Source organism: Gouania willdenowi, unplaced genomic scaffold, assembly GCF_900634775.1.
Source record: "Gouania willdenowi unplaced genomic scaffold, fGouWil2.1 scaffold_10_arrow_ctg1, whole genome shotgun sequence".
In the NCBI taxonomy this organism is placed as follows: domain Eukaryota; kingdom Metazoa; phylum Chordata; class Actinopteri; order Blenniiformes; family Gobiesocidae; genus Gouania; species Gouania willdenowi.
Window position 1 is genome coordinate 712170 of NW_021144857.1, and position 21511 is coordinate 733680.

Sequence of the window (21511 nt, forward strand, 5' to 3'; positions counted from 1 at the left end):
GGGGGTCACCAACATCAATCACTATGGTTCATTGTGTGAGATTCATGAATGTTCACCACACATTAGAAAATATTTAGATGAAATATTTTCCAGATCCACTAATTGTAAAAGTGAAAGTTTGACCTGATGGTGGCGCTGCAGTAAAGGTCAAAGATCATACCATCACCACAACAAATAGGGTTCATACTCTAGTGCTCATTAATGTTGGAAGATTTGGATAAAAAATATTCCAGATAAATTAATTATAATATAGAACAGGGGTCTTCAACGTTTTCCAGGCCAAGGACCCCCAAACCGATGGAGAGATGGAGCGGGGACCCCCTACTTATATATATTGTATAAAATTGTGTTTTATATTAAACTGGTCCTATAGTGCCATATATAAATGTACTATTGTGCATTCAATACTAAGATATTCAAATAACACACAAGTTTATATATTCTTGTTTTTAGTTTAAACATATGCAAGGTACAGTGAGTAGGGTGGCCATGCCACTGCCATTCATAAACATAACATAACATAATAAACTAATACCTGCCAAGATCAACAATGTCTGTCAAATTGCATGTAACAACATTTTGCATAAAAGCTGTTCAAATGGACATTTTTGTTCAACATAAATGTGGAAACGAAAATTATTGATGGTTGTTAGTGCCACTGGCATGCATAAACATACCTGTTATCTTGCATACAATACTGAACTATTAACATAATTGACAGATTCATGTTTTAATCTTAAACATACATGTAGTATGGGCAGTGAATCCTCAAACCAGCTATGGATGGCATACATTAGTCACTAATGTATGATGGGACAGGTGAATGAACCAGTGCCCAGCTTGAAAGAGCTCCTGTGTGTCGCTGAACGTGTGCATTGCTGACTGAAAGACATCTTCTGCCTCCATTTATCTGTTCACTACAGTGTGTTGGATTCATGTTAATGTGTATTTAAAGACATTTCAATTTATTGAAAAAATTGCGGGGGGAATATAAAAAAAATGTCAAATTAACCAAAACTTTCGCGACCCCCCTGCAGTACCTCCGCGGACCCCATAGGGGTCGCGGACCCCCTGTTGAAGACCTCTGATATAGAAGTTTGTCCTGATGGTGGCGCTAGAGAACAGGTTTATGTTTCATTATCAAGGCCTTATTTAAAGATTCAACAAATAAACAAAGTGTCTGACACTAAGGCCCTATGCTACTAATCTAGATTATTATATCCTGGATTAATCTCCATTAACGGGCGTCAACTAACCAAACATTCCCTGTCAGAGAGAAGCTGTCTTACGAAGGTCGATAACAACACGCTATTTATAGCTGCTCACACTGTTAATGTATAAAAATGAGATTATTTATGATATTAATGGATTAATATCATTAATAGTCTTATGTTTTTACGCAATCACAGAGTCAGCTGATGAAGCCTGTGTCTAGATCTGTATGTGTGGACGAGTGAAGTCATATATGAATTAATTCATTGAATTAATATATGACTTCACCCGTTTGTGCGTACGATCTGTCATACTGACTGTTGATCAGTTCATCAGATATGAATCTATATGTTTACTAAATGATGTCATCAGTAAATGAAAGGATTTCATCAATGTCTAAATATTCTCTCTCCTGTCAGCATCATATCAGATCCACACAGTGACAAGTTCACACATCACCTTTTATTGGACAGCTCGCTTTCTAAGAGATCTGATTGGTCAGGAGGCGGGACTTTATCACTCGCTAAGATCCTAGCCGGAGAAAAACCTGGTGCCGAGCAGGCAAGCCGTTCAGCACAAGTTACCATGGTGATTTAGCTCGGTAAGACGTTAGCTAGCTTTGTAGTTCAACACACACTGATTAAATCCTGGAAATTAGCGAGATAAGAGGTCATCTAGATTAGTAACATACCCCTTAAAACTTAAAAATGATTTTCTGGAGGTAAATATCCCTGGGGTCAGATTGACCCCAAGAGTAAAATATGTTGGTGGTATTTGAGGATAATAGGAGGTTAAGAATGTGTGAACAGACTTTTTCCAGTGGATTCTGACCAAAGCTGTGAATGAAATCAAGGATCAAGAAACAAACAAACATCCTGAACAATGACTCACTTATTGATACGTGAACAGTAATAATGTTTAAAATGTGAAATGTGTGACTTTTTGAAGAGAGCTGAGGGTCAGACTTCTCTAAAATCTCTGTGTGATTCTGTGTTGTTGTTTGAATGACAGCAGCATGACATGTTGTGGGAGTGGTGGCCTAGTGGTTAAGGATGCTGGCCTTATAATCAGAGGGTTATATCACATACTTTGAACTGCGTTCTCGCGCGATTATATAAATATCGTGAGAACTGCTCGGTCTCGTGACGTCACATTCGTTCAACCGGAGTGCACCGCGGCGCACTCATAACGCAACCGGTGTGAATTACCGGACGGCGGACAGCGGTGCTGTGGCGCAGCGGAGACGTATCCAGTGGAAACCCCGGGTTAGACAGCGTGTGATCATCAGATTTGTGAAGGATTGAAGCCAAATAAAGCCTCAGTCCAACAGACTTGTTCTCCTGTTCAGTGGAAACATGCTGAGATGTTCCACACGTGAGCTGAGCTCCAAAGGCTGCTCCACACTCACTGCACTGTGGCTCTGCAGGAAAGCACCCACTGTTATTGATGTTCACATGATGTTAGCAGAGCTTCCTGTGCTTTCCTCCATCTGCTCCTGAGCATGTCTGAGTGTCTGTGTCTTCTCCACAGCAGCTTGGAGGGTGTGGATGGTTCCTCTGGAGCTGAGCCTGACTCCATCTTTACGGTGTGTACGTCTACAAAGACACTAAACCTGTGTCAGTCTGTGATCTAACTACTGCACACACACACACACACACACACACACACACACACACACACACACACACACACACACACACACACACACACACACACACACACACACACACACACACACACACACACACACACACACACACACACACACACACACACACACACACAGCTTCAGGCTCTCACTGATGATTGGAGCAGGCCTTCACTCATCACCTTTAATGTGTTTGTGTTCCAGCTGCTGGAGGACAACATCATCAGCTTTGTTAAGGCTGAACTCAAACACATACAGAAGATTGTGGATGGAGATGATCCAGAGTGCTCAGAGAGTCAGATGGAGGATGAAGATGAGGAGCAGAGGTTGAGCAGGGAGGCCTTTCTGAACATCACACTGTATTTCCTGAAGAGGATGAAGCAGGAGGAGCTGGCTGAGCGTCTGCAGAGCAGTAAGAGCATGTGAACATCTTCACTGTGAGGAACATCACATGAAGGACAAAAAGCTGGCTTTTCTTTTTCAAAGCATCATTCAATCAGTCACATTTAATCTGAGGAACCATTCACACTGAGAACATCACACACTTTGATCTCCAATGTTCAAACCTGCTCTGACTTCTCCACTCTAACATTAAGTTTGTTTTCATTCAGGAACAAAGGCTCATCGATACCAATGTAAGCTGAAGTCCAAGCTGAAGAAGAAGTTCCAGTGTGTGTCTGAGGGTGTGGCTAAAGCAGGAAGTCAAACCCTCCTGAAGGAGATCTTCACAGAGCTCTACATCACAGAGGGAGGGAGTGGAGAGGTCAACCAGGAGCACGAGGTCATGCAGATAGAAACAGCATCCAGGAGATCAGACGCAGCAGAAAGAGCCATCACACTAGAAGAGCTCTTTAAAGCCCCTCCTGGAAGACCTCGACCAATCAGGACAGTGATGACAAAGGGTGTGGCTGGCATTGGGAAAACATTCTTAACACACAAGTTCACTGTGGACTGGGCTGAAGACAAAGTCCAGCAGGAGGTCCGCTACACATTCCCACTGACCTTCAGAGAGCTGAACGTGCTGAGGGGGAGGAGCTTCAGCTTGGTGGGACTTGTTGATCACTTCTTCTCTGGAAGCAAGGAAGCAGGAATCTGCAGCTTCCAGGACTTCCTGGTTTTGTTCATCTTGGATGGTCTGGATGAGTGTCGGCTCCCTCTGGACTTCCTCAGCACTCAGACCCTGACTGATGTCTCAGAGACCACCTCAGTGGAGGTTCTGCTGAAAAACCTCATCAGAGGAGATCTGCTTCCATCAGCCTGCCTCTGGATAACCACACGGCCTGCAGCAGCCAATCAGATCCCTCCTGAGTGTGTGGACATGGTGACAGAGGTCAGAGGGTTTACTGACCCTCAGAAGGAGGAGTACTTCAGGAGGAGGTCCACAGATGAGGAGCAGGTCAGCAGGATCATGTCCCACATCAGGACGTGTCGTAGCCTCCACATCATGTGCCACATCCCGCTCTTCTGCTGGATCACTGCTACAGTTCTGGAGGACATGTTGAAGAGCAGAGAAAAGGCAGAGCTGCCCAGGACACTGACTCAGATCTACAGCCACTATGTGGTCCTTCAGAACAAAGTCAAGATGGTGAAGTTTGATGGAGGAGCTGCCACAGATCCACACTGGAGTCCACAGAGCAGGGAGATGATGGAGTCTCTGGGAAAACTGGCTTTTGAGCAGCTGCAGAAAGGAAAGCTGATCTTTTATGAGAGTGACCTGACAGAGGGTGGCATGGACCTCAGAGCAGCCTCAGTGTGCTCAGGAGTGTTCACACAGGTCTTCATTGAGGAGATCAGCCTGTACCAGGACAAGGTGTTCACCTTTATCCACCTGAGCCTTCAGGAGTTTCTGGCTGCTCTTCACGTCCATCAAACCTTCATGAGCTCTAAAGTCAACCTGCTGGAACATCAATCTCTGAACCTTCTCCATAGTGGAGTTAAGCCTGACTTAAACCTTCTCCATCAGAGCGCTGTGGATGAGGCCTTACGGAGTCCAAACGGACACTTGGACTTGTTCCTCCGTTTCCTGCTGGGTCTTTCACTGCCGACCAATCAGAGGCTCCTACAAGGCCTGTTGACACAAACAGGAAGTGACTCACAGACCAATCAGAGAACAGTTGAATACATCAAGGAGAAGCTGAGTGAGAGTTTGTCCACAGAAAGAAGCATCAACCTGTTCCACTGTCTGAATGAAGTGAATGATCGCTCTCTGCTGGAGCAGATCCAAGAGTCCATGAGATCAGGAAATCTCTCCACAGAGAAACTGTCTCCTGCTCAGTGGTCAGCTCTGGTCTTCATCTTACTGTCATCACAAGAACATCTGGATGTGTTTGACCTGAAGAGTTTCTCTCCTTCAGAGGAAGCTTTTTTGAAGCTGCTCCCAGTGATCAAAGCCTCCAAGAAAGCTGAGTATGTGACTTTAGAAGAACATGTCTTTAATTCACTCACAGACAAACATCTGTAAGGTTTCTCTGATTCTTCATCAGGTTGAGTTTCTGTGGTCTCTCAGAGAGAAGCTGTGCAGCTCTGTCCTCAGTCCTCAGCTCTCGGTTCTCCAGTGTGAAACATCTGAACCTAAGTAACAACCATCTGCAGGATTTAGCAGTGGAGCTGCTGTGTGAAGGACTGAAGAGTCCTCACTGTAAACTAGACTCTCTCAGGTCAGTGGGAACACAGGGAATCGAAGGACTCAACATTTTTACAACCCTCACATTAAGACTGGATTTCTGTGAGAATTGTGTTCATAACAAAAATATAAATATATCTTATGAAAATACATTTAATCTTTTCTCAGACACAATTTATCAACTCCAAGAAAAAAATTGTCATCTTCATTAGTAAATTTAACAAAAGCACTCAGAGAGCTCCAGTGTTCATTTGAACAGCACATTATAATTTAGTTTTAGTCATAGTCTTTTGACTAAAATGCAACTTAGTTTTAGTTGATGTTATGGCCACAAAAAGGTAGACCATAACTGAATAAAGACACAAAATGAAGGTGGACAACAAAGAGATTGTGCAAACAAACCTTTATATTTCTAGGCAGAGCACTTTTCAATAAAGATGTGGGGGAGGTAGGGACCCATAGGTTTTTCCAAATCAATGTAATTAAAACAAAACCCCAGCCTATCAACCTCTAATCTCAGCAGAAATAAAAATAACTTAAATAGGCTGACTAATCCACAAAAATACTCTAAGAAAAAAGTAGAGTGGGTGGTACCAACTTCTTACCTAATGTTTATAGACACAATGTTGCCTACGTGCTATAAATGTAGGGTACCCAAACGGCCTGATATATATATCTATATCTATAGTTTAGTTTTACTAAATTAGTTGCAGTTTAGTTATTGTCACTTGAAAAACTTTAATCAACAAAAACTATGTTGAAAATGTTTAGTCTACTAAATGAACAGTGTAAGGTGCAAACCTCCACCAAGCTCTGAACCTCCTCTTCACAGATATGATCAGTTATCAATGATCAATGATCCTGATCATGGTACCATGATCATTCACACTTTAAAGGCTTGGACCCACATTTATGTCACATTAATAAACATCCAGTAGGTCACAATGTATGGACACACACTTTAAAAAAAGAAAATAAATCAATGAACTTCACAATCTGGATCTGATTTGGATGAAACTCAGTGGGATCAACCAACCCAATATAACTGAGTCACATTTTATACAGACCCATCAATTACAAACCCAGATATGATATATTATGATGATGAGAGATAGACATTTTTCTTTGAAACTGATCCAGAATCAGTTTATTGATCAGGAGTCCCTCTGGCAGCTGAAATCTTTCCTCCTTGGTGGAGGTAATAAAGCAGATGAAGTGTACAGCAGATGTTTGAATCCTGTCAATAATGTGATGTTGATGATTATTATTAATAAGTAAATGTCTTTCTCCCACAGACTGAGTTTCTGTGGTCTCTCAGAGAGAAGCTGTGCAGCTCTGTCCTCAGTCCTCAGCTCTCAGTCCTCCAGTGTGCAACATCTGGACCTGAGTAACAATGATCTGCAGGATTCAGGAGTGAAGCTGCTGTGTGAAGGACTGAAGAGTCCTCACTGTAAACTGGACTCTCTCAGGTCAGTGGATCACATGTTCCATCAACATTGTCCTGTTCCTCATCTCCTCACTTGTTTCCTGAGTTGTGGATGTTTTTCTGAATCCAGTCTTTCAGGTTGTGTCATCACAGAGGTGGGCGGGGCTTCTCTGGCAGCAGCTTTGAGCTCCAACTCCTCCAGTGTGAGAGAGCTGGACCTGAGCTACAACCATCCAGGAGACTCAGCAGTGAAGCTGCTCTCTCACAGACTGCAGACTCTGAGGTGAGACACATCACAGCAGCTCATCACATGTTCACATCAATCCCCATCACATGTGTGACAGAGAGCTGTATCAAAGGAATGTGATGAAGGTGTGAGAGGTGGGACACTAAAGGAGGAGGACTGGGACAGGTTAGAGGAATGAAGGACAGAGATAAGAAGGTAGTGAGGAGTGAGGAGAGGCTGATGGAGAACTATGAGGAGCTGATGAAGGAATGAGAGAGATCAGAGGAGGTGGAACCAATCAGTGAGGATGAAGAGAGGAACACTTTGAAGGAGATGAAGAAGGTGAAGCTGTTGAAGACAAACCAGTAGAAACATGGAGAGCTTGATGGAGATGGCATCAGGTTTCTGAGCAGCACTTTGGACTCTTTAGGTGTGTAAATCACTGCCTGTGTTTGCTCCTGCAGGGTGGACCATGGAGGAGACCAGAGGATCAAAGCTGGTTTGAGGAAGTGTAAGTGTGTGTGTGTGTGTTCATTCAAAATGTCTTCATGAAGCTCTGAGTGAATGAACATGTCAGTGATACAGAGAGAATGAAGCATCACATGATCAACTGTTGTTTCTTTGTGTCTCATCAGATTTCTGTCACATTCACCTCGACAAAAACTCCATCAGCAGAAACCTCAGACTGTCTGACAACAACAGGATGGTGACATGTGTGCTTTTGAAGTTTTATCCTCATCATCAGGACAGATTTCATACCTGGCAGGTTCTGTGTAGTACTGGTCTGACTGGTCGCTGTTACTGGGAGGTGGAGAGGAATGGATATGTTAATATAGCAGTGAGTTACAGAGGAATCAGAAGGAAAGGAATCATTGATGATAGTTGGTTTGGACATAATAATCATTCCTGGAGTCTGAGATGTAACAGTATCAGTGGTTTTTACACCTTCAGACACAACAACATAGACAGGCGTATCTGTCCCTGTGGTTCCTCTAGTAGAGTAGGAGTGTATGTGGACTGTCCTGCTGGACGTCTGTCCTTCTATGAAGTCTCCTCTGACTCTCTGACACTCACCACACCGTCTGTACCTCCTTCACTGACACTCTGTATCCTGGCTTTGGGTTTTGTCCTCTTGGTTCCGTAAGTTCCATTAGTTCCTCAGTGTCTGTGTGTCATTTATGAGACAGACGGACAGACAGACGTGTCTCTGAGTCATCTAGGTTTAAAACTCTTCTCATTTATTGCGGTTCGTTGGTGGCTGGTGTGTTTTCATTGAATGTGTGTAATTGTTAGTGATGTTTGATTAGTGATGAACTCAGAGACCAAACAGCTGCATCATAGCTGCCTTTTAAAGCTTCTACCAACAGGTCTACTGTAGATATGAGCAGATCTACGATTAGAGCATCTTTGTCTCTTTATTGTTGGACTTAGATGAGTTGACTTGTGTGTGAGTCTATTGCACTGTGGGATCAGCAGTAAGATGCAGAACTCAAGGAAGTTCTATGATAAATGAAACAGTTGATTCCTATAATAAAGTGGTTTTATTTCTGAGTTGATGAATGTATTGATTAGAACATTGAACAGAGGAGGATTCTCAGGTGAAAATCCTTGAATTGTAACAGAAAAACAAACAAATGTCAGAACTTAAACATTTGAGATCAATATTATTTTCTCACAAACCTCATAGTTACTTTAATTTAAGCTTCAAGACTAAACAACATTTAAATAGAAGGAGAAGCAAATGGACCATCTTCACTTATTGGAATTATTTCATTTTAACATTCCTTAGGCATGAAATTAAATATCTTCCATACATTCAGTTATACTTAACTATTTAATTCTATTTTTTGATACACAAATAAATTAATGAATAATTATTAATAATTTAATTCTAATGAAGTTAATAGTTAAACTAAAGGATCCTGGGCCTCCCTCCAGTGGTCAAAGCTGCAACACTTCCACATTAAAGTCACTTCCTGTCTTTGGAGGTCCTTGGTTGCGTCCTAATAATCCCTCCTATCTCCTTTCCTATCCACTTTTCCTTAACCCTGTGGATGACATCAAGAAGTTAAGGAAAGGAGTTATAAAATGACCATCACATTTGTTTTGACAATCAGACACACTTCCACTAGGTGACGTAATAATCTGACAGTGGTGAAGGTTAGTGACGTCTGTCGTGGATAAAAAACTACACATTTCCTAAAATGGACTAAAAGCTCATTTCTAACACTTTCCACTGATTTGTCAAAAATCACAGGTTTGAATGTAGATCAAAGGTAAAGAGGTTACCATGGCTACGAGGAACTAAAGGTAAACTAAGAGAACGTCACATTGAGAATGGTTGATCACACTCACCTTCTACTCACTAATATGAATTATGTTGAATAAAACATCATGTGGATAAAAATGTCTCTGATCCTTTTTCTAGAACCACAGAGTGTCTGTTTTATGTCAGTTATAATCTGATGTGTCTGCATATAATAATATATGGGTTTTAGATTATGTATTTAAAGTTATTCATATTATTGCATTGATAACTTACATGATCTCTGTTACTCATCGGTCATCGTGAGTTTCCATAAACGCTCGGGTGTGCCCTTCCCTTTAAATATTGCCGCAATGAATTGTGGTAAAGGATGTATCAGAAAGGAGATAGGAGGGAACATTAGGACACAGCCGTTAGCTGCCTTGTCTTAAGCAGTGACCCCCAACAGAATCTGTATCCCCTGCTGCGGGAGCGTGCATGAAGGACGGAGCTCCAATTCTGTGTTTAGATATCAGTTTCGCTTATTATTAGAACTAAATGTGGATTGTTACGATCATGCATGAAGTGCATGATCGTAACAATCTAAATCGTTAAATAAAAATAATTATATTTTAAATATTTAACTTAATACACATTAAACAACTCATATATACCTATAAAGCAGACACAATAGACCCCTAAATGATATATAATTTGATAATAATAATATGTCTACCGAAATAAATGCAATTTTCTATTCTGTACATTACGTGTTGCTCATGTTAATAGTATTCATAGCTCTGCTTGACAATGTCATATATTCTCTTTTTTCTATGAAAGTGTAATGTTGCTAGGCTACCAGCCTGCTAACTAAACGTTAGCTAAATACTCTCTGGGTTCTAGACTCAAACACGCTGTAATTCAGTCTATAGATCAATGTGTCCAACTTGTGATACAGTAAAATCAACACCACTGTGAACATTTGAACACACTGTCAGACTCAGATCCACCTTTTTCACTCAATGATGTTCTGATGAACTTACTGCAGCACTGCCCACAGTAGTTGTTGATGTAACTCACTTTCCTTTACACAGGAGATCTGATCTTTAGATATTGGTGTATTTTTTTATTTCACCCTCTGTTGATCATCATAACTTCATAGCATTTATTCAGACATTCTCAACACAGATACATGGTGATACAGGACTGTGGACCAGAACATGTTATCAGGAGATACAAATGATTTCAGCCTGTCTCACTGTGCCTGATAGAAAATGTATCCCCCTCAATAATGTATAGAGGTACAGCAGTGTACATAAATGAGCACTTAACAAAAAAGACCTCAGACATATTGAGACAAGCTAGTGCCCTGAAGAAACAAGGGAACCTTCAGTCCACATGGACCAGGAATTGTAAAGTCTGGATAAAATGACTGGACACGCCTGAAGAAGCAAAGGTTCTAGTAATCAGAGAAATGGAGGAGCTCCAAAAGTACAAATGATGGAATCAGGGATCGTGTTGCCAACTTGGTAATCCAGTATTAAATATAGTAACAAATACATGGGTACAATATGACAGCTATGTATGAAAATGACATAAACCCTGAAAAAAATGTCTTTAATGTGTTAGTAAGTAATTGTAAATACTGATTGATAAACAATTAAAGATTAAAGATTAAATTAAAATTAATCTTAAAAATTAAGATTAAATTGGGGCTTTCGCCTTTAATTGGCCATGTAATGTTATTACATTAATGGAATTTGTCCTCTACATTTAACCCATCCCTGAGGAGCAGTGGGCAGCCATTTTTGCGGCGCCTGGGGAGCAGTTCGGGGTTAAGGGACTTGCTCAACATCCCACAGTGACGGCCCAGGTGAGGCTTGAACAGGCAACCCTCCGATTACAAGCCCAGCGTCCTTAACCACTAGGCCTGGTATGAATTTGTGTATTTAGATAGAACAGATAAGTTTCACTTTATATTGACACAAACCTGAACTTTATTAAAGTTGAAAAGATGACAACTATGATTGAGCAAGTAATGGAAGGTATAACATTAGAGATGATCAGGGAAAGAAAGAAAAATATCCTTGTTAGTTGTGTATATAGAACTCTGGGATCCAAAATGGATACTTTCACTAAAGCTATGGAAGAACTATTTTCTAACTTTAATAACAAAGAAGTGTTCATTTGTGGAGACTTTAACATTGACCTATTAAATACAAGTAGCAATAGAGGTACAGCTGAATTTATTAACATAATGTTCAGTATGAGTATTTTATCTTTGATAAATAAACCAACAAGAATAACATCAAATAGTGCCACATAAATAGATAATATATTTACCAACATAATGGATGACAACATAATATATGGAGTTTTAATAAATGATATGTGATTATCTCCCAGTCTTTGTGGTCTACAACTGTAGCAGTAAAATTAAGAAAGAATGAGAAACTGTGTAAAAGAATCATAACAGAGAAAACGCTCAATAAATTCAAGAATGAACAACAAAAACTAAACTGGAAAACTATATATAAGGAAAAGGAGGTAAATACAGCTTATAAAGAATTATTAAATATATTTAAAATGCTGTATGATGAAAATTGTCCAGTTGTAAAATATAAAAGGAATTCAAAGTATTGTGATAAACCGGGGATGACAAAAGGGCTTCAAAATGCCTGTAAAAAAAGAACACTTTATATAGATTATTTATAAAAAATAGAACAATAGAAACTGAAAATAAATATAAAAGGTATTTAAAAAAACTCATTAACATAATTAGAATGTGTAAAAAGGAATATTTTATAAATAAACTAGATACAACAAGAATAACTAAAGAGGTATATGTTAAATATTAAATGGTATAATGAGAAATAAAAATAATGATAACCGATACCCCCCATACTTTATGGAAAACAACAGTATGATTAATGATAAGGAGGATATAGTAAATAGATTCAATCATTATTTTATAAATATTGGACCAAAACTGGCAGAATAAATAAAGTTAGAAGGAACAAAAATAGATGCATCAGATGACGTCAACTCAAACCCCAACACAATGAATCTGAAACCAATAGAAAGAGAAATCTGTGACATAGTCACACGTTTTAAGAACAAAACAAGCAAAGATGTTGATGATATAGATATACAAACTTTAAAGTGTGTGATTGATAGAATCAGTGCACCATTAGTAGATCTATTTTAAGGCTAAGATACACTGTGTGATTTTTCCAATTGCTGTACTCAGCTCCAGCTCAAACTGTGCAACGCAGAACCTGAATGTCTGCAGCTCAGGATTCATGTTCTCACACTGTACGGACCGACACTCTGATACGATCTGACTGCTCACACTGTACGTTCATATATGACACGTCGGGGTCTTGTTTCCGGAAATGCAACGTACAAATTAGAAGAAGAAGAAGACTGAAGCGTTGCCATTGAAACGGACGAAGAAGAAAAACCCCGAATTGGAGAGACACTCGCAAATCTCAGCAAAAAGAGCTTTAAAAAAGAAAAGATGGTGATGTGATGAACCAGGAACTGGCTGGACAGACGTGGACAGTACAGTCCATCAGTTTTACAGCGGTCCTACGGTGTTCACGCATGCGCAGTGTGAGCGTTTACGGTAAGCCGGTACGTGGCGCTGCTTCAACTGTGAGATACCACACGAGGAGCGACTGGATTTCAAACATGTTTGATTTCCTTACGACCTACGATTACTGATCGGGAGCTGGTCGTGAGGTGTTAATCGCTTCTTGTGACCCCATGTATACTACACGATGCACGACACACGATCTAGCAGAGACTCACACAAAATACTCGCACGAGTCGAAAATCGGCTCAAAATGGGCCAAAAATTGCACTGTGTATGTCTGCCTTAACTTGTCCTTTGAAACAGGCCAATTTCAATATTAGCACAGTTCACTAAAATATTGGAAATAATATTTTTAAATAGATTTGATAGTTTTGCAGAAAAAAATGAATTATTAACAGATAGGCAGTATGGTTTCAGGAATAATGGATCAACAGCACAAGGACTAACAGATTTAATCAAAGAAATAATTGATAGTATTGATAAAAAATGAATATGTAATTGAAGTGATCTTAGATCTTAAGAAGGCATTTAATACAGTTTAATGGATAAACAGTTATTTATGTAACAGAAAACAGTTTGTACAGATATCCCAGAACAAATCATGTTGTTTGAATGTTAAATGTGGGGTACCACAGGGGTCGGTTTTAGGCCCGAAAATGTTCATAATGTATATCAATGATATTTGTAAAGAAAGTGATGATGCAGATGATACCAATGTAACCAGGTTAAGAAGATATAACCAGGTTAAGAAAACAATGTTTAACAGTTGAAGGTTAATATCATAAAAACTTCTTCATAAGTTGTTTATTAAAAGTTAAAATAAATTTGATGTTTATTTGACCTGAAAATATGTTTATGTTATATGTGTTTAACTGCATTTTATTTTGAAGAAGCTTTTATTTTGACAGGGGAATGAGAAAAAAAAAAGGACGGTGCCACTGCAGGGGGGAGAGGAGAAAGGGCAGATGATAAGGAAGGTGGTGCTGCTGTTCTTGTGATTCTGGTTTAGAGTCATGCACACGGGACAATGACAGCATTTAGTCTGAGAATCCCATGGACATTCAGCCTGAGGTCAGACTTTCTCTGCTTAAGTGTGGGTTTGACAGCAGTGCATGAGAGTTTGCCGTCAGTGCACGTGGAGAGTTAGCATCCATTTGCTCAGTGGATGGGGAGGAGCTAACTGTGTGAGTTGTGGAAGGCGGGCAGCACTTCTGTGTTTGGACCAGGAGCCACAGATGTGTTGCTGAGACTGGGGTTGCATACTGCACCACTGTTTGCCACCAGCCATGAGGAAAAATTAAAGATACTTTAATGAATTCTGTGTGATGGCTGGTCTTTACATTTTATTTGGTATAATTTAACAAATGTGAAAGTAAAAATAACAAACCCAAGCACATTAAAATTATAAATAAACATATCATGGGATCATTTATCATATATCAAGGTTAAAGGGGCTACACCAATATGCTTTGTACTGATGTGGACTTGCAGCAGCTCTTGAGGATGGTCACTATGGAGATGTGTAGACTAAAACAATGCTTTGATCTCAATAAATTATCATTAAACCTAAATAAAACTAATTTTGTTATTTGGTAATCAGAGGAAAAATATAGATGTAAATATAGACATAAAAAGAGTGAACAAAGTCACATGTTTAGGTGTGATCTTGGACCACGGGATCTACTGGAGTATTTCTATTGCTGTCTTTGACAAAACAAGGCTAATTCTTAATAAAAAAAAAAGCATTGCACACTCTTTATTATACACTTGTTTTACCATATTTGAGTTACTGTCTAGAAGTTTAGGGAAATACATACATGATGAACATCCAACCATTATTCATAATGTAAAAAAGATCCATTAGAATAACCCAGGATACAGAGAACACACACATGGATTATCATTATTATTATTATTTAAAACTCCAGATCTCATCCAACTCTAAACTGTCCAAATGATTTATAAAACAAGTAAAGGTTCACTTCCAAAAGGGTTGAGTAAAGATTTAAAGAGTGTTGTATGGTGTGTAATAATCATTCATTCATTATTCTGCAAAAAATGCTTATTTAACCATTACAGCTATTCGCCTGTTCTGACATGTCACACCTGTTTACAGCTTCTTGTAAAAACACAGCTGCAAAGCAAATGTTGTTAAGTGATACCCAAAACAACACCTGTTTTCCACAGAAGGTGCTAAAACTATCACCTCGAGGTGTAAGAAGTCACACTTTAGGTGTAAGAAGTCACACTTTAATTAACAGAAAGACAACGCCTTGTTATGAATCAAGTGTTAACCACAAACAACAACAACTAGTATGGAAACCACCCTTTGTGAACACCTGTTACGCCAGCTGGGCCATGACATCTGTGTGAACTTTTGTCCTGTTTTTCTATTCGCTTAGGTGGTCAGATCATGTATTATGACATATTATCACGCCATGCTTCAGGCTATATATATCACTGATATATTGTGTTCGGGGGCTTCTCTTACACGGACATTCTAGTTGTTCATGAAACCCCCTTCTTTCTCTATCGGCTGATAGTTTAAGACTGATACTTTGAAACTTTTTTGATTGACTTTTAATTTTTGTAAACCTATAATAAAAATTCATTAACTATTAAGAAGCCTACTTGATTAAATTAACCGCCAGCAAACACCCACATCTGAGACGGCGCCTGGGTAGAGGACACACTTCTAGGCCTCTGGTAAGTGAGCCTGCCCTTGGTATCCTCTTAATAGGGGTGCCCGGGGTGGGCTAACTCATGCTGTTAAAGAACCTACGGAGTGCCCCTAAAAAAGAGATACAGGAAGAGAGTCTCACTGCCCTACCACACTGGTCGGTGGGAAGAGAGTGAATAGATTGGCTATCACTCTATAAGGAATAAAAGATAACTCAGTACGAAAGTAGTGGAGAAGCCTCAAACTCTTTAGTATTTGTCACTCTGTCAGGCCTGATCACCCTGAATAGAGTGTGCAAAGAAAAAGAAAGAGAGGTTAGAGGTGTGCGGTCTGACACTTTGCTCACAAAATTGGAAAGGTGTCTTTTATTAAAAGAATCAGGTAAAGGTAAGCCTATTCAACACGCGTGGAAATAAGAGGGGAAGAAAGCTATTGGAGCTCCCTTTTTAAGGAGATACCTCAGTCTCCGCTTATGGGAATACAGTGACACGAACGTAAGACAAAGCAATGGCGGAGGAAATGCAGTTACCTCCTCATTTTACTCCTGCTCGAAGAATGTCGACAGGAGGAATGTCAGCATGCTCCACCGGTACTAGGGTACCTAGCAGAGAGATTGAAGCCGTGGAATTCGATAAAGTGATTATAACAGTGAGAGCAAACCTTGGAGACACATTGGTGGCAGAAATATCAGGGCCTAAATGTACTATGTTAAATCCAAGAAACCCCCGTGGGGAAGATGGTGGTGGAGTAGCAAGATGGGTGGCAACGCGATGGCCCATTTCAGTCAATAAGGATAAAAACAGGAGGGATATTAGAACGAGACAATATCCTAGGACAGGGGTATTCAATTAAAAGTCACCGAGGTCCAGTTACTAGAATTTCCTCCAAGTAAAAGGTCCGAACATTTTCATTTCAACACACAATTTCATATGGTTTCGATAATATTTATTGTCAATGCAGGAAACCTTTAACAGAGTGAACTTGTATAGTAAACTCGCTCTTTTACCATAAATAAAAGTAGTCCTGCAGGCAAATAAATTTAAGGCCTTTTTTTCAAGAAAACAGAAACCTCAGAATAAAATAAATAAAACAGAGCCTAATAACCATTTTTTCTCTTAAATTAAAGGAAATAATAAATAAAAAGTGGCTCTTTTAGGGACAAAACAAGAGCAAACAGAGCACTGACTACATTTTTCTTAAATCAAAGAGGTCCCAGCCTAAAAAACTGACAGGTCAACATCTTAAGAACATAATAAATAATAAATTGCTCTTTTAGGGGGAAAAAAATGAGAACAGAGCTTGGACATCACCTTTCTCTTTTGATTGTTCTTTTTCTCTTAATGAGAACCCTAACCCTAACTGTCCCATCACTAAATGGTTTTTTTTGTTGCCCCAAAATCCACGATACCTTTAGAGAGCATTCGTTTGCACGTTGCTGGGCTGTAAATGTATGCGTGATGAGTCGGGTAGACCTGTCATACTGGGCTTGCAGTTCGGTTATTTTGCTTGCCCTCAGCTCGGACTTCAGGGGAAAACTTTGCTCAAACGAGCTGTGCTTTGTTTCGTAGTGCCGCTTCACGTTGCCACTTTTAATTAATGCGACGTTTTCGGAGCATATGAGGCACACTGGTTTTGAACTGCCTGCCGGAAGAATGAACATAAACTTCTCCGTCCATTCATCTTTAAAACAACGGTTTTCCGCATCGACCTTCCTTCTTTTGGAACAAGCCATGTCTCTTCCTCTCTGCTCTGGTGCGCCGGCCGTGCAGGGTAAACAAAGGATTTGATTGGCTCAACGGAGTGAAGCAATTGCCGTATTGACTCGAGTAGCAGCGCCCGCCGTCTATAGTTCAGACCGTCAGAAAAAATGCTCCATGAAAATCGTCTATTCTCGTAAATTTATCAGAGATTGGTCACGGCTCACGGGTCCGGACAGAACCATCACTCGGTCCGAGTCCGGACCGAGGTCCGCCATTTGGTGATGCGTGTCCTAGGAGGTCGACAAACGAAGTAAGGATAGAAAAGGAAGAAATAAAGAATGACGGGATGGTATCAATAGTTAATGGGTATTATTCCCGTTTCTATGACAAAGAACCAAAATTGAGTTGGGATGAATTAGAGGAAACTCTGGCAGCTGTCTTTAATGCGGGAGAAACAAAGACAGTGGTGACCACCACGTGGGGAGACGGATTGTTCGGACATCCTGACAATATGGCTAGGTTAATGATATATGAAGCAATGAGGAAATGGTTAAGCAGAGGTACGGGATGTCGGATTATATGGGTCCTACAAACCAGAGAAAAATTTCAAGATATAAACACTCTCTTGGCTTCACACCATACAAAAATAGCAAGAATACCCGAGGATGACATCGGTTATAAGATAGAAGGGTTAAAGGTATTGACAAAGACGCGACCAAGATCAAGATCGGAAGAAAGGGGTGCAGGGCCTAAAACAGTAAAAAGAGACGGAGATAAAGATCAGATAAAAACATCTCAGCCGCCTCCATATGAGGGACCACAAGCGGGAGCCTCGCTATATCGGGAAGTAGTAGCCCAACTACTACCTCTTGCCCCTTCAGCTCCTTATTCCACAGATGAGGGTATAATAGATGCACTGGTGGAAGATGGAGAAGAAGGTCTAAGTAGTCGATACTTAGTAACCACTGAAGATAAAGAAGATTGCTCTGAAAGTGAAGAAGAAGACGACGGAGGGCCCGTGGTTTTCGAAGAAAATACCGAGAATTGGAAAAAGGCAGAAGAAGCACATAGGATGTGGTTAAAAGGAAAAACTGCAGCAGCCTATCATCAGTATAGAGATGAGGCAGGGCCAAGCAATGATGAGAGCAGAGAAAGAGAAACTCTCCTTGAATCTAAATTGGAGGAATTAAAATTAAAATGTGAAAAGGCTGAAAAGGAAAGGTGGGAAAAAGAAAAAAGGAATCAGGAACAACACCACCGAGAGTTACAAATATTAGAAACTGAAAAGGAAATTCAAATAAAAAAAGGGGAAATAGCAAACAGATCAGCTGAAGAGAAGAGAAAGCTCGATTTAGAATTGCAAAAACGATCTTTCCAGGAACAAGTTGATCAGTACAAACAGGAGTTAACACATGTGGAACAAAGATTGAGACATTATGATCAGATTGTAAAAAGGCAAGAAGAAGAGGCAAAAAAGCGTGAGGAGACAATTAATGCTTATAGAAGCTCAGGAAGCCTCCTCCTTCCCAGAAAAATAAATAACAGTCCGATAGAAGTAAGTACGGAGGAGGAGGAGGAAGATGAAATTGCCCAAACGCCACACTCTCCCTCACCACAGAAAGAATTAATGGTGACAGTGGAGAAAAGAATTAATTTACCAGAAAAAGAGGAGCTAAGGCTAACGACGGATAATGGCAAGATAAAAATAATAAACAGCACTACTGCAAAATTTGGAATGCCACGGAGATACTCATGTCACCTGGGTGAGAGACTATGAAACAGGGTCAGCAACAAAAATAAAACAGGAAAATTTCAAAGGAAGACTTCAAGAAAACTACGGCTCATCATGAGTGTCGAGAGGCTGAAATTAGGGCTGGAAGACTAGCAGCGGGAGAATGGGAAAAAATAGGAATAAGGGGATATCTCCCATTAAACGGGAATATGTCGGCAGGCTATGTCTGTCTTCAACCATGAGGACAGGATGGATTTCTGGATCAATTAAAAATGATAGGAATGCAAGAGACTTGCTTAGTGATAGATCTCAACTGTCAACACCCATTTCCAAAAGAAATGGGGGGAAATAAAAAGGCTTTTGAAATAATAGCCATATGGTTAGGGGTAACCATAACCGGAGTGGAAAACACCCTCTCCAATATAATAGTGGTATTAGAAGATAAAACAGGAAAAAGAATTGAGGGAATAATAGAAAGAATAAGAGCGACAATGGATTTGGCTAATAGAGAAAGGAGGGAGGCCGGCAGGCAATTACAGGACATGTCTCCTGTCTTGGAGAAACCGCGAGTGAAAACTCATCTAACGCCCGAGATCCGACCTAAAAAGGCTACTGCCTCCATATCCAGAGTAACCTATGCACTGGAAGAATCAGAGGAGGAAGAAGATGTTTTTGAACCAGAACCAATAGGCCGATCTACCCCAATTTTACCACGAGAGGCACATAAGATTAAACCAAAAAGGATATATGAGCTCTATGTGTCAGACTATGAGACAGGAAATTTAGAGCGACCAGTAAGAAGCAAACATGCGCTGGGAAAAAGTATTGATTGGGGAAAATATGACAATACCAAATGGCCATGTAGTGATGGATCGGTCCCGAGACCCGCCGGAAAAAATGGACATTGCCTCATTCCCTCTAATCACATCCCAGATTGGGATACTAAATCTCAAGAATGGGATGATGACGCTGAATTTCCCGAGTATTACGCGGAAAAGATAGACAAACAACATGCGCTGGAATTATCTTTCACTCCTAGTGCTTCGGAGATAGCCAGGTGGCCAGGAGTTTCGCAGTCCTTTGAAAAGGCCTATCTCGCACGCGATTATGTCACCGAGATGTTGTAAACAGCATCAGGAGCCATTCATACCGATCAGACACGAGTGGAAATGAGGGTCTAGAGGATAGTGATGATGACGAGGAGTCAGATGAGGACACGGGAAATGAGAGAAATAGGAAGGTTGCTGCTTATCAAGAAAGAGGCAGAAGGAGTTAAAGGAGAGAGGAAGATTCCTCGTCAGATGAACAGGAAGAAAAGAAGTCATATGAGTCTAAAAAGAAGAAGAAGAAGTGTAACCCGGGTGGAAAACCCTTTAATATTAATTAAATTAATGAATTTCCTTTCCTTTATATAAAATGCTACGTATTACGTCATTACGTCACGGCATTACGTCACGCCGTTACGTCGCACCGTCACGGGAGAGCGCGTCCAACTCACTGTTTAAACACAGCTGTGGCTGAATGCCGGTAGGAGTGAGAGGGTCATGCGACGGAGATGTTTGCTGCAGGTACGTTGTGGTGTTGTTTATTTAGTGAACATCTTGAAACTAAAGGCAGTAAATGTCCAACTATAGGAGCCGAATACCGGAGCCATTGATTGTCCGAAACGGAGCCATTTACGGACTGAACCACAGAATTGGTAAGCTTAGCTTAGCTTAGCTGCTACGCTGCTCTTTGGTTGGCACATTTAATAACATCTTGTATGCCATATTTCTCTAATTATGATCTGTTGATTGCAATGTTGGATTTATAGCTTATTCTCATGGCTGTGTTGATGAGAATGAATGCACTTTAAACCAGTTTCCTTGTTGTAATCTATGCACTTTAATGCAGTCCAGTCAATCACTGGGCTGCTATGGACGTTAATTGTGGATGCTGGGTTGTTGATGTTAGTACTGCAATGAATTGATTAATATAACAAATATTAGAATTACTTTAATCGTATTTATATATCAAGAACTAATTATATTGTACAATATTTGATTAATGAAATACTAGTAAATATAATGCAGCTTGTGTTATGGAGCACCAGCATTTTTGAATGTTTCTTAATGTGTGTACCACACTGTATATTTAATTGGACCTGTTTGTCATATAGGCCAGTTGATGGTGAGCTAGAGCCTAGTCTGGGCACTAAGCTGAAGATTCTGCCTGGACTGAACAAACTGACCCTCCACTGCTCTGGTCGGGCTGGTAGGAGGCTCCTTTGTGCAGCCGCTCTTTTCCTCGGTTTTTTCCCCCTTCACAACACAGTAAGGGCCCACAAACTTCATACATTCCCCTCCGATACTTGGACTTTATCCTTCTATGGACTTGGAACTCTGGTTGGGCATTGATGGACTATGTGTATGGCACAATTAT

At 40.3% G+C, this 21511-nt stretch overlaps 1 protein-coding gene and 1 long non-coding RNA gene across 2 annotated transcripts in view; both read left to right on the forward strand.

Annotated features, from left to right (window-relative positions):
* LOC114458386 (NACHT, LRR and PYD domains-containing protein 12-like) overlaps window positions 1-17672 on the forward strand; it is a 49082-nt gene extending 31410 nt beyond the window's left edge. The window contains 8 exon segments of the mRNA XM_028440763.1: window positions 3074-3260; window positions 3457-5266; window positions 5344-5517; window positions 6779-6952; window positions 7600-7646; window positions 7771-8202; window positions 8205-8275; window positions 17565-17672. Of these exon segments, the coding sequence (XP_028296564.1) occupies window positions 3074-3260; window positions 3457-5266; window positions 5344-5517; window positions 6779-6952; window positions 7600-7646; window positions 7771-8202; window positions 8205-8275; window positions 17565-17672 (3003 nt within the window).
* A 2931-nt stretch (window positions 17673-20603) lies between these two features.
* LOC114458375 (uncharacterized) lies at window positions 20604-21307 on the forward strand. Its single transcript, XR_003673033.1, has 3 exons — window positions 20604-20658; window positions 20725-20789; window positions 21249-21307. It is a non-coding gene; the product is annotated as an uncharacterized LOC114458375 (long non-coding RNA).
* The last annotated feature ends 204 nt before the right edge of the window (window positions 21308-21511 follow it).